General features: G+C 40.5%; 1 protein-coding gene across 1 annotated transcript in view; it reads right to left on the bottom strand.

Annotated features, from left to right (window-relative positions):
* ngef (neuronal guanine nucleotide exchange factor) overlaps positions 1–12527 on the bottom strand; it is a 28244-nt gene extending 15717 nt beyond the window's left edge. The window contains exons 1-7 of the mRNA XM_052078900.1: positions 11698–12527; positions 7245–7341; positions 5857–6159; positions 5319–5383; positions 3619–3857; positions 3184–3344; positions 2910–3062 (exon numbers count right to left, since the gene is read on the bottom strand). Of these exons, the coding sequence (XP_051934860.1) occupies positions 2910–3062; positions 3184–3344; positions 3619–3857; positions 5319–5383; positions 5857–6159; positions 7245–7341; positions 11698–11917 (1238 nt within the window). The 5' untranslated portion in view covers positions 11918–12527. The remainder of the gene's footprint in view (positions 1–2909; positions 3063–3183; positions 3345–3618; positions 3858–5318; positions 5384–5856; positions 6160–7244; positions 7342–11697) is intronic.
* Between the last annotated feature and the right edge of the window lie 1857 nt (positions 12528–14384).

The following is a 14384-nucleotide window of genomic DNA, read 5'->3' as shown; positions in this document are numbered from 1 at the left end:
CCTGGTTATCCTGGAAGGGGGATTCCCCCATCTGCGGGCCCTTCTCAAGGTTTTTCATTTTCCCCCAGATTGATTTATTTTATTTTTTGGGGGAGATTTTCCCTTGCCCTCCTGGGGGTTAAAATCAACTGTGGGCATGGCTGGCTGATCACCATGGGAACCACCACACAACCAACGACTGATGTTCACCGATGTCATGTACATCATCAAACGACTATGTCATGTCATAGAACTGGTGTTTTAGTGCATATGTGCTACCTGTCTTGTGTGGAGCGTGGGAACATGTCACTAGCTCTATAATGTCTTGGATGAGAAGCAATATACAGTGCACGTCTAAATTCACAACCACACCCTTCACAGTTTTCATTCTCAAAAACAAAGCTGTTTTTTTTGTTTTACAAGCGTGACTCCTATTTCACTCAGACGCTTGGTGATTAATTTTTCTTTGCAGATCATGCACTGGAATTCTGCAAATACCAAAGTTATTATCTCAAGAAATAGGGGATTTCCCACTTGATAATCACATGAGTAAAGCTGTTTCAATCACTTAATCAAATATAAGAAACTCCTCGCCGCAATAAAACAGGTCAGTTTGTCAAAAGATGCAGGTACAGTATATTCCCAAAGTATTACAATCAATTGTCAGGGGTGTAAACCCTTGATGTTATGACTGACTTTCAGGTATTTTTTTTGTGAATAGGTTATACACTGTGTACCTCAGACCTCGTAAAACAGAGACCTCTCTTTCTTTGATACAGATAATTTGCTGAATTCAGTCGTTGCTGAATCTTAGTGTCGAATGTGCAGCTATAGATGATTCTGATTCTGATACCTAAAAGTGAGCACACGCCTTCTCATTTAAGAGCATGAGCAATACTCTAAAAAAAGTACTTTCGGTTTCACATGAATAAAATGTGATCAACTAGTGTCATTTTCTACTCTTTCCCTAAAAAATGTTCAAACGACATATGTTAGTTTCACATATTTAATCATGCCCAACCGATGTACATGTCCGAATCCAATGGAACCCAAGGATTTTTTTTTGGTCACTTTTTGGTCAAATTTGTATTGTTTCAGCTGTTTACACAAAAATAATGTTTTGGGAATGCAGACACTCCCACAACCCCCGCCGAAAATGTTTTGAAGCACATTCGTCACCAATATTAGATGAAGGCGCATAGTAATTGCCTGTCTCCCAGTCAGAAGTATCTGGTGTTGCCCCTCAACCATTTAATGACATTTTTATTTTATTTTAATAAACTAACCCGGTAGTCCAGTGGTTAGCACGTCGGCTTCACAGTGCAGAGGTACCGGGTTCGATTCCAGCTCCGGCCTCCCTGTGTGGATTTTGCATGTTCTCCCCGGGCCTGCGTGGGTTTTCTCCGGGTGCTCCGGTTTCCTCCCATATTCCAAAGACATGCGTGGCAGGCTGATTGAACACTCTAAATTGTCCCTAGGTGTGAGTGTGAGTGCGAATGGTTGTTCGTCTCTGTGTGCCCTGCCATTGGCTGGCAACCGATTCAGGGTGTCCCCCGCCTACTGCCCGGAGACAGCTGGGATAGGCTCCAGCACCCCCCGCGACCCTAGTGAGGATCAAGCGGCTCGGAAGATGAATGAATGAATGAAACTAACACTATGGGCGGCCCAGTAATTGACTGGTTAGCGTGTTGGCTTCACAGTGCAGAGGTGCAGGGTTCCATTCCTCCCTGTGTGGCGTTTGCATGTTCTACTTATGCCTGCGTGGGTTTTCTCCAGGTACTCTGCTTTCATCCCATATTCTATAAACAGGCTTGGCAGGTTCATGGAACACTCTAAGTCAGGGGTGCCCATTAGGTAGATCCTGATCTACCGGTAGATCTAAGACAGGTTCCAAGTAGATCCGAGGAGTGTCGAGAAGAAAAAAAACACACCATTTGTGTGTCTTTGTACATGTTATTAATAATTTTTTTGTGTTAATATACACTGCACTCTAATCATCTTATCAGTCTAATTTTCACCCAAAAAATATTTAAAAATTGAATAAAGCAGGTAAAGTTGTTAGCTCTCAACAGTCTGCAATTGCAGCTTGTGATCAGAACTGTTGCGCTCTATCTTTTATCATCATTATTCTCATTCAGAGTTTGCTTCGTGTCAAGGGCATGAGAAAAGAATAGGAATCTAGGAGGGCCCAGGGAAGCACTTTAAAACGGTATGTGTGAGCTACGATAGTTAACAGGCTGCAAAAGTGTGTCGCATGCCTCCGTGTCAGGCTGTTTCTCATCACGGCGTGTGCGCGTGCGCATGCGCGCACCGGTAAGAGTAGATCCCGGGAGGTTAGTTGATCGAAAAGTAGATCTTCGAACCAAAAAGATTGGGCACCCCTGCTCTAAGTTGTCTCGAGGTGTGAGTGTTAGTGTGGATGGTTGTTCGTCTATATGTGCCCTGTGATTGCCTGGCAACCAGTTCAGGGTGTCCACCGCCTACTGCCCGAAGACAGCTGGTGATAGACTCGGCTCCCGCACACTCCGCGACCATTATGAGGCTCAGTGGATCACAAAATGGATGGATAATACTATGTAATTAAATGTAGCCGGTACTCAACAGCTCTCATTGTAAAAATTGTCTGAGTAAAAAAAAAAAACGTTACTAGTTTTTTTCCAAGTAGATATCACAATTTTTTTTTGTCAGTGTAGCATCTACCATTTAGTTTCTAATCAGGATATTTCATTGTGGAACTATAGTGCCATAATGAAACAAACCATTTTTTACACAGGTGCACTTTGGAGCATTGACAATCAATGAAAGTGTTGCAATGATCATAAGAGGCAATCTTCATTTCAGTCTTATCGGAACAAATGACTCCTATTGATATTGAAAAGGACTACGGAGCAGAATGCAATACATTATAAATGATAATAAAAAATACTCACGAAATTCTTCTGTAGTTCTTTTCCTGGTACACCTGATTGATGACATACTTGATGAAGACACTGAAGTGCTCAACAGCATGGTTGTAAACAATGTCACACACATCCGAAATCAAAATGGACTTCTCAATTCGGTGTTCAAGATCCATCAGGAACCTAAGAACATAAGAACAGTGTTATGAGTGATTGCTAAAAAGAGAAAAAAAAGTCTGTTTCCTGGAATGAATTGAATAGGAAGTGAATGACCAGCAATTTGTTCAGCAAAGCGTTATCCTACCGTTCACTGGCTTTCATGACTTCTTCAATGTTGGAGAAGAGAAAGTGCATATCGGATTGGCTGAGGGTGTTTATTAAAGAAGGATTCCGAAGGAAGTGAGTTTCGAGAATCTCCAAACTCTTGTAGTATGACGCCTCTGAAGTAATAAGCTCAAACATGGCCTGGACAGAAAAAAGGAATATTGTCATTATTATAAACGAGAGTAATTCAACCAACACAATATTGACCTATGGCAATAATAAATTGTGCCTTGTCAAAAAAAAAATCATGTTGTGTTAACTAAACTAAAAATGCATATGTTGTGCGCTAACAAGCATCACAAAGAATATCCGTGCAAAACAATAACAATAAAAACAACGACAATAAAAAAACATTTGGGGAAGAAAGCTGTGCCATTGAAAATGCCCATCCCAATTGCAAAGCATTATTGATCACCTCTTGCATTATAATTTCTTTGTGGGGCAACTGGGTGAGTAGTCCACTGGCCTGCACCACTTCCAGGTTCTGCCACAAGCTCAGCGCGCGGGTATTGTTCCTCAGCTGTAGCTGTAACACTGGGGGCGAAGAGACATTGCACCCCGCAAACATGGTGGAAGGACTTCGATGCTCACGCTGTCGCCTCTGCTCAATTTCCTGCTTCTTTGATGTGTCTCGGTATTCCTGATACAAGAAGGCTGTAAAAACAAAATAAAATATGACATTAGCTTGAAGGGTTTTTTTTGTTTGTTTTTTGCAGAGCCCGCTTTTTCTATATCATTTATGATCTCAGCAGATTTGGAATCTGTGGTAAAAGGTAAACTCCATCCTTGTATGAAGACAAGCTAAGGGGTAACCATGAATGGGACGTTGACCATAAATTGAATATAGCAGCTACATGAAAGTCAATTAAGTGACGTACTACACGGGGGTTAAATTGAATGAGTTGAGATTTTGGGTGAGAAAAGGGTCTAATCCAACTCCTGTGGATTAAGTAATCAATAGTATACAAGTTAAAAGGGTTCGTCTTTGCCTATACTGTTCAACAAGTTTTGTATTTGTTCTGGGTTTTTTGGGGGGGTGGGGGTTAGTTCTGGGGTTAATTTTCTTGCCAGTGTGAAAGCTCAGAGAAGCGGACATGTGTGCACCCTCTATTTTATTTATCTACTTCGGTCCAGACCAGAGGAGGCCTTCCCAAATAAAAGCGTTAAACAGCAACTGAGACAGTATAAGCACCCCGAAAGATTAACCCTTTCATGCACCCTTTAAACCAGGGGTGTCCAAAGTCGGTCTTCAATGGCCGCTGTCCTATCTGTTTTCCAGCTCTCCCACGAGCAACACACCTGATTCAAATCATCAGGATCGTTCTAATGCTGCTTCAGAGCTGGCTGATGAGCTGATCATCTGAATCAGGTGTGTTGCAGGCGGGAGAACTGGGAAACAGGCAGGACAGCGACCCTCCAGGTCCGGAGCTGGACATGTCTGCTGTAAACCCATAACGGTGTGGTTAGCTGTCCATTGTAGTAATCGCTGTCCCTGAAAAGGTTAACGAATGGAAGTGTCTTTTTGTTTTGTTTTTTTGTTTTATTGAGTATGAATCTGACCATAAAGTATTGCAAAACAATGTGATTGTACTAATGGAGAGACATTGCCGTTTTACATTCAATGTAGGAGTTGAAGAAGGAAACCAAGAATTTTTGGGCAGGTTCACCGATAAGAAAAGCAATATTTTTCATTGTCTATCAACTGCGTCTATACCAAAAGTTAAGGTGGCTTGAAACAGCAGGGGTGCGTTGCATAATCTCCCCCAGTCATAACTGCAGATTGGTTTGGTGGGCGTCGAACTGGATTGAACATTACATAAGAGTGAAAAAATACGCAGCTGAAAAATGCACAGTGCGGAGATGTATGTGTAAACAACAATAAGGAACTGACATTTCCCAGTCATTTTCAAATAATGCATGCATTATTTGACCTGAAACGTGCATTGAAGATAAAAGGTTTATTGGACTCTTGACCCATAAGCCAATAGTTGTACCTCTGATAGCACCACTACTATGTCTTAACAAGTATAACAGGTCAATTAGGAATTGAATTTGTGGCAGCCCGAGAGGGGATAACAGCTCGAGAACACGTTGAACAGCAATTCGCGTTCTCACCGATGTTTTTGACAATGTTGATGGTGTGACTGAATGTCTTTGAGTTAGCTCCATTGCTCAGCAACCTGAAATGAAAGAACAGCAGACAGATAATTGTGAAAGACAAGCGGGCAAGCAGGTTGAAGATTATGTTCTCGGTGTGTCACTGGACATATGAATTTAAATGAGACGGCAGGACAAGCAGTTATGTCACAGCACAGACACTGTGACTTGTTTGTGTTTTACTTACTCTTCATTAACATTCACTTCCATGCAGCACAATATAACACCACTTATTAAATAGAATTTTCAGTTGCTATGCACAAAAAAAAATTATACGTTTGTGTTTTACTTACTCTTCATTAACATTCACTTCCATGCAGCACAATATAACACCACTTATTAAATAGAATTTTCAGTTGCTATGCACAAAAAAAAATTATACGTTTGCTTATTATGTTCCTTGCATGCTGGTTTTCAGATCATTTAGTTGTAGCGGAAACCCACAAGCCTTAATTATTTGTCCATATCCGGCATTTGCAGTGTAATTTGGTCAAACCTGTGGTTGAAGTTGTCCCGGTCAGCACCCTCCGGACTAGGCATTCCCGAACGCATGGTATTTCCAATGTCGCGTACAGTGCAGGCTGAAGTCGTTTGCTCAGACAGTTTTTTAATGTCTCCGCTAAGTATGCTGTGAGTCCGGTATGAGATGGAGTCGGCCGTTAAAGCACTGTTGTGGTAGGAGGTAGAAGATACGTCCACGCTGCCTCCTCCCACACCTCCTCTTCCCTTATTCACAGCATCCTTGTTGCACAAAGCATAATATCTGCTGCTGGCCACACCATTGCTTGGCAACACAGGTCTGAAATGAGAGAGATGTGGTGAAATCCGAGACTTGCATTTCATAACACAAAAGCCACTTTTGACTTATAGCTATCCAAGCCCATCCTTAGAACAGAAATTCCAACGCAAAGTGTGATCACGATATGTCCATTTGTTGGTTTGTTTTCGCGGACGTGCTACAAGTCTAGCCATATATACAACTAATTGTTGGAATTTTCGCCTTTGTACAGTATTGCCATAATGGGTCACTGATTATGGGTTGTGAGCATGTAAACATTTGTCTTCCTTATTTATAGTTTCTGAAAATAAAACTGAAGGCAGATCACAAACAAATCCGATTTAAAGGATGAGTAGTGAAGTCACATGCATGTCTGATTATGACAAGACAAATTGTTTGTACACAATACATTTCATTTTTGTATTGCTGGCAACCAGTTCCGGGTGAACCACACATACTGCCTGAAGACGGTTGGGATTGGTTCCAGCCAGCTTGAGACCCACGTGAGTATGAGGGATCATGGACGGATACGGTTTGTATAAATGACCACCCTTGTGCAGCTAATTCCCAATAATTCTCTCAACCTGAAGGTGTATACTAGTTTTATACTAGTTCTTTTTTCACCCCTTTGAAATCCCAATGATAATTTAAAGGAATGTGTGCTCCGTGTTTAGAAATATTCACATACACATGCCTCGAAAGTACTTGTCAAGAGAGAAATTTCAAATAACATGGGGTTTTTGGCGTGTGATTTTACTCTATTTACACTGCAGTTTTGACAAATACAGTATGGGTACCGTATGGCTTAATGAGCCACATACAGTATATGACATTTATCATTTACTGTTGGTATGGAATGTTACACATATTAACAGAAAATAGACTACTTACACTCGTTTTAGTCTCAGTTGATCAAAAGAACTTTACTCACAATTTAAAGCGCTCGCATCATGTTCGATGTATACTGTAAAACTGAAAATGTCAGATACTGCGTCTCTTTTATTGACGGTCTAATGGCCCTCAGTGTGTCTGCCAGCATTGTTTCAACATACAACAAGCACATTTGTTTTGCTGTTTGATAGTCAAAGTACAGTAAGTCAACTCACCGACCACCCGCTGACAGTTCCGGTGATTTATGGGGTGATGGACTATTAGAATAAGAGTTTGCTGATGTGGTGCTGTCCACTCCAGTCCTGGGAGAACCTGGTGTAAAGAGTCAAAGTTGGACATGGTTTGGAAAGAGAGAGGGAAAAAAAGAAAAGAAAAGTGAAATGTAGCACAAAATGAAATAACAAAGCACTGTTTGTTTGATTGTTTCTTTGTTTGTTTGTTTTGTGGCTGAACTAAGTGAGTGCCAGAGCAATGAACACTGAAGTGTGACACTGTGATTTTATTGCAGTGGGATTGACTATAAATATAAGTTAAATATTTTTCAGCAAGTGCATTATGTGCACAATATTCATCATATTAAAAAAAACAGCATTCATAAAGATTCTGGTTAGCCATCTAGCTAGCTAGCTAGCCGCTACTATAGTTGGGAGTCTATATGACTGTATAGACGGACGGATTGATTATTATTCAAACAATAAACAATGATGAATGTCTCTACGCTCGGTTTCAAACTTGGGTTTTATGGACAGCCGGGTCAAAGATTAACTTTAACCAAGGTGATGGAAAGGCTTAAGCTTTGGGGAAGAACATATTTGATTGTGATCACAAACACACAAGCTCATCTGTGAAACTCGGTGGAGGTGATGGCTTGGGTTTGCATGATCTCTTCTGGGAGGTGGGGCCTCATTTGTCTTCAGTTATGTAACACATGACAGCATCATCAAAATTAAGTCTACGGGAACATGTCGTCTGCCAATACAAAGAAAGATGTGACAAAACTAATTGGGAGAGCCCTCAAGATAACCCATTCATCATATCTGAGCCGCACGAAGGTTGCAGGCATGCTGAGCCTATCCCAGCTGTCCGGAAACTGCTGCCAGCCATTCATAGGGCACACACAGGCTAGAAAACATTCAGACGCACAGTCACACCTACGGGTAATTTAGAGTGTTCCATTAACCTACCATGCATATTTTTGGAATGTGGGAGGAAACCGGACTGTCTGGCGAAAACCCAAGCAGGCAGGGGGAGAACATGCAAACTCCACACAGGAAGGCCAGGACCCGGAATCTAAGCCTGGATCTCTGTGAGGTGGACGAGCTATCCAGTCGACCACTGTTCCACCACCGTAAGATAAAAATGACCTTCCCCAAAACCCAAACTGCATCAACAACAAAGGAGTTAATCAAGGGAAAGGAGTGTAAGGTTTGCGACTTGCCAAGTCAGACTCAAACACCAGAGAGCATGCACTTTACCTCCTAAGGAGAAGAGTGAATGGCTGAACCTTTCCAAAACAAATAACTGTTCAAATACACAGTTTTGTAGTTGTGCGTGTTACAAAAAAAGCATTTTAAGAATAAATTGGTTACTGTATGAAAATAAAGCCATAAGATTGTAATATGAAAAGAATAAAGCTATAGGACTCTATTTTCGAACCCAGGGCAAATTTAAAACTTAAAAACGTAGTCTAACTATGCGCATAAGTGTAATTTTCTTTCCTTTGGTGTTTTCATAGACAGTTGACTTGATTCCTGGCCAATTGTAGCGGCTCCTCTCATTCCCTTTACTTCAGCACAGGATTGGCGCGTGGTCTACATGGCAGAACCAGAACAAAAGTCCATGCAGCAGAGGATACTGTGTAATGAAGTGCAAGATCTCTACTTGCATATGATGCAAAGTTGGTCACTGTGAAGTGGGCACTTGGTGACCGCCTTCCACCATTGATCTTGCCTCTGGGTGTGACAACAATCCTCCACTGCCCACCCCCACCACTAAGACACACTCACCCATTGCTGTGCACAGTAGGAGGTGTTTTGAAAACAATATATTAAAGATGATAATGATAACAATAATAATCGGTTGAATGAATTGATTTCTACAATAATTCAGAAGGATTGATACATGCTGTTGTTATATTTATGAATGAAGTATGCTAACAACCACCAAAAGCGCAGAATCTGCCTGCCGGCGGTTAAATCAAAGCCACCAAAATCGCATCACACCACCTGCGCCACAACTTAGACCTACTTTTAACTGAACTAAGGTGTAGTCTACTTTCTGTCAGCAAATTGTCAGCTGTGCCAGAGACGGAAAACTGCCTCAGTCTGCCGGCATGCGCAGCATGGCTCAGTGTGGTCTACCAAACCCCCAAACATGGTAAACTCGGCTTGCTCCAGCACGATAATGAAGATGCACCAGTTTTTAATCCGAGCCCACGTGCGCCTGTCTAAGAAAATAGAGCCTGTAATGTTACAAGATTAAAGTCAAGTATTTTTTACTTATTTAGTGTCAATTCACAAGAGGCTATAGATAGATAGATAGATAGATAGATAGATAGATAGATAGATAGATAGATAGATAGATAGATAGATAGATAGATAGATAGATAGATAGATAGATAGATAGATAGATAGATAGATAGATAGATAGATAGATAGATAGATAGATAGATAGATAGATAGATAGATAGATAGATAGATAGATAGATAGATAGATAGATAGATAGATAGAGATTGAGTTACCCGGGGAGGGGTAGAAAATAATGTTTACAACAACAGTTGTATCAATTTTTTGGTGTGACCCTCATAATCTCTTGCATTAAAACATTGAGGTTTTAAATAGCAGAACAGAAACATCCATCCGTCCAGACACTCCCTAACAAATTCGCTTAGAAAATATGCATGAACCTGTTAATGCGGCGTCATCAGTGCATAACGTGTTTAGTTCAGTGTCAGAAGAATAAGGCATAATTAAGAAACATTTGCATAAAAATGCCCATGTAAAGTGTGGAAACTGCTTGAAGTCACCCAGGAAGCAAAATGCCAATCAAGCACCGAGCATAAATACAATTTGTTCCATGTTCACATGTATTTTTGGTTTATTATTGAGTAGAAGTTGACTTCGCTGAGAAATCATCTGATTATCAGCGCTTCCACTTTTCTGTACGTGTTGCAAAATCAACAACCTTATCAACAGATCTCTGACAACACTTTCAGACAAGCCTTGGTGCTTTTTATGACTTGTACTGTACTTTCTAATTGTACTTTCTAATGCATGCCTGTCTTACTGTGTACTATCACCCTATAACCCTCTGGAGGCCTGCTCTATGCTGGGCAAAGTCCAAGCCAAACACTTTGGTGTGGCTCAGTGAGAATGGTTAATTCCTGCTGAGAATAATGGTTTCTTTACACAGTAAAAAAAAAAGCCAGTAAAAAGCGAATTCACTTTAAAAATTTACTCCTAATTATTTTTGTTTCTGTCTGATGACGTCAGATGTTGACGCGGAACTTTTCGATATTACTCAGACTACTGTGTTATTTTAACCCAACAGGTTACTCAGGTTGCACCCACACAGATTTGCACTGCAGTAGAATATGTGGGAAGCCTTTGTCGCACATTTAGCAGCGTCTGACTCTATGTCAATTTGACAGTGATATAGAGTGACACAATATGGCGTCTGAAGTTGAAGCCGTACTGAAAGTAAAGCATGGAGAGGTCTGAGGTGAAGAGTAAATTGGCTCCAACGCAAGGGTGTTCATTTTTACAGTAGATTGCATTTCATGAGAATGAATTAGACTGTTTCTCAAATTGTTACCGACAAGGGACCAGTTAATCAATATAAACCTATTATGACTACATCTCAGGCTATGTCCACACGTACACAGATATATTTTTGAACAATTATACTCTCCCCGGTTAGGGAGTAACAACGAAAAATAATCCAAAGCGTAGAGAAGCACCATCAGTTGACGTTGTTGTGCATTTGAACACCTCTGTTCCCACATTATTTTTAAATTCTCATGAGCATGTCATAGCAGGAAATGAATTTCGCACACGTAGAGTGACATCGTCATCCGACTTTTTCTCTTGTTGAATACAGCTTAAAAACTTTGGTCCACATTGCACATTTCAAATGACACATGCCATAAAAGTGCTGTTCTCTCCATCAATACCCGGAAGCTGAGAAGGAAGTTCTGCAAAAATATTCACACTGTCTGGAGTTTCCTAAAATTATAATGTATTATGGCTAAAAACAACATTTGCATATGGATAAAAAGCCGTGTTTTGAAAAATATCATTGTTTGTGGGGATATGGATGGGGCTTCATTTCGAGGATATGCAACAAGGATGGCGACGTAAAAACAGAAACTGTTGACAATGAAACTTAAAGGTTGCTTTTTGAATGTTCATGTTTTACTATGCCAAAAAACAGTAAACGATCTTAAAATATGACTAAAACTTGGACGTGCACTCTCTTTTTAGTTAGAGGTAGTGTCGCAAAATAAATACATCACTTAATCGGGTGAAGTTGGTCTACTTGTTGTGTCTCAGGCACCACTGGTGGTTCTGTGGGCCACACTTTAAGAAACACTGGTTGACATGTGTATAAACTCCATAAGTATGTAGCATAAACAACCTAGATCACCATATGATTCCATGTTTTCTTACTTTCTGAGTTTTCAGAGGCAGCCATTCTCTTCCTCCTCATTGAACGGTAAAAGCGAGAGTTTCTGCGAATAGGCTCTCTGCTCAGGCCTACCCTGGATTCATCATCATCATCGTCATCATAGTACTCCGCGTGGCTGGGAGCCAAAGCGGTGGGATGCTTGTCTGGCGTGTCCTGAGATTTTGTCCCCCATTTGCCCCGAAACAAGGCAGCCACAGACATGGTGAATGTATCACGGTTCTCGATTTCAAGTCTGCTCAGGAAATTCAGTGCGACTCGGAGGAAGCTTGATGAAAATAATCCATCCTAATCAGCCAGAATCCAGAAGAAAATCCATCTTGAGAAATGATTGGCTTTCGTGATTATATTCATGAAAAAAATACTTGTAAATCCCAAACAGGAGTGGTGAATTGTAGTGTAAGCAGCAAAACAAAAAGGTCAATGTTGCTCAGCTCCTCTCCATTCTGTCCTGTTCTTAGCTACGCTGGCAGCCAGTGGGACCAGAGTGCTTTGCTCATTTCTACCTAAGCTGTAATTATTGCATTTATGACTCGCTCTCCCTCTCATGCTCTTTGTCCCTCCTCTGTTTGGTTCCGTCCCTCGCTCTACACCACCCAGTAACGCGTTGACATTCCTCAACTCAACCTGGCCTGCCTGCCTGTTTCTCTGCCCTAAAATGCACTCGATTGCAGAACCAGAAAAGTGAACCACTGGCAGATTACAGTGTAATGTGGCTCTCCATTTTAGATCGTCTCCCCCGCCTTAAAGCAAAGTTAAATTATACATCAAAAGCGGAGAGCGAAATTACTAAAATAGCTGCTAGCTTGTCGTGTCAGTGTGTGAAGGTGTGTGCCAAGAACTGCGAGTAATGTTCCTTATCCTGTTGAGCCAGGGCCCAATACACAAGTCATTTTTTCTGGTCAGCTGACAATAAGAGTTTAAAGTTCACTTTAGCCTTTTAGCATAGCGAGAATAAAACTGAATGTGTTGCTGTTCGACCATGCTCTCTCCTGTCCTCCATTATTCTTTCTGTAGATTGAGAGCATTTCGTTTTAACTTGTTGTATTTAGGTCGATTCCGACATGATTTATAACCAAATAAAGAAATGTGAAATCAGGTGCATGTGTGAAATAGGCAATTGATTTGTCAGTTTGAAAGGCTACCCTTTTTCTGGGTTTAACATTTGGTTGTCCTTTCATTTTACTTACACTATCAATTGGCTCGTTAACACCAATTATAGATTGAAAAGGTGACTCGACCTCAATAATATTGTTTAGTAATTCAAATTTGAATAATGAACTCATTTGCTTGGTATAAATAGTTGAAGCTCATGGTGACTGCAGATGATATCTTTACAGGTTAACTACACAGTGTGGCTTGAACTAGCCTCGCAGTTCAATTTTCCTGTCAAATTTGTATGAGGGTATGTTACAACAATTAATGATTTACAAAGACATGAAATTGTCTTTAATAGCACATTTAGAAACTATTCACTGAGGGCGCCCTGATTGCATAAACATGAATTGGCCTCATAGATAGATAGATAGATAGATGGATAGATGGATAGATGGATGGATAGATAGATAGATAGATAGATAGATAGATAGATAGATAGATAGATAGATAGATAGATAGATAGATAGATAGATAGATAGATAGATAGATAGTGGTAATAAAAAGCCAGGTTGTTGTGATATAAACATGAGAGCAAAAATGACATTAAAATTAAAACGTTTTTCTCCATTAATGTGACTTGCGACCTGTACCATTCAACTGAAAAAAAAACTTCAAAAGGGGAAGTCAAAATAAACAACTGAGACAGTGTGATTGCACATACCGATAATTTGCAATGTGTGGCATTATTTAAGGTTCGTAAAAGGCATTGGTGCCAAGCAAGGGTCTGCTAAATTTGAATGTGATTGGTTAATTCTGAAAACAGCGACATTGCCAGTTTAATGAGGGTGTGCATACATCTCCAACGTTATAATCTTGGTTGTTTCCTTTTTAATATCCCTCTCGAAAGGGATATTTTTAAATTGAGTTGTCCAGGTGACATTAAATGTGGAAAAGATTATAAATTATTTCAGTCCCTTTTTTATATCACAAATGACATTTGACAGCAACACAAATAATACTCAAGGCTTTATTATTTAAATCAACTGCAGATTGATATACAATGGTTGTTGGAAGATCGTCAATTTATGAAATCTGACCCGACACAAATGAAATTGTGTGCGTATCAAGTAAAAAGAACGGCGAGGACTCACGCCAGGAAAGCTACAGGATCTTGACTGCCTCCTAGTGGTGAGTTTCAAAATATTATACTGTACATGTATTTGGCGTCAATCATTCAATGCATTTTATTGTCATAACAGCACACATTTCCGCATAAAATGGCACAAAATACGGTACTGGGTTAGCCCAGTAAATCCCAGGGCTTTTGGAAATAAAAACAGAACAATAAAATCATAATTATCAACATCATAATTATCATCAAAAACTTCCCTTCATCCATCCATCCATCTATTTTCAGATTCACTTTATCCTCACAAGGATTAATGGGGCTGCTGGAGCCTATCCCAGCTGTCTTCGGGCAATAGGCGGGGGACACCCTGAACCGGTTGCCAGCCAATCGCAGGGCACACATAAACGAACAACCATTCTCAACCACACTCACACCTAGGGACAA

Source organism: Hippocampus zosterae, chromosome 10 (assembly GCF_025434085.1).
Source record: "Hippocampus zosterae strain Florida chromosome 10, ASM2543408v3, whole genome shotgun sequence".
NCBI lineage: Eukaryota > Metazoa > Chordata > Actinopteri > Syngnathiformes > Syngnathidae > Hippocampus > Hippocampus zosterae.
Note: the sequence above shows the minus strand (reverse complement) of the source record. Positions and strands in the feature narration are given on the sequence as shown.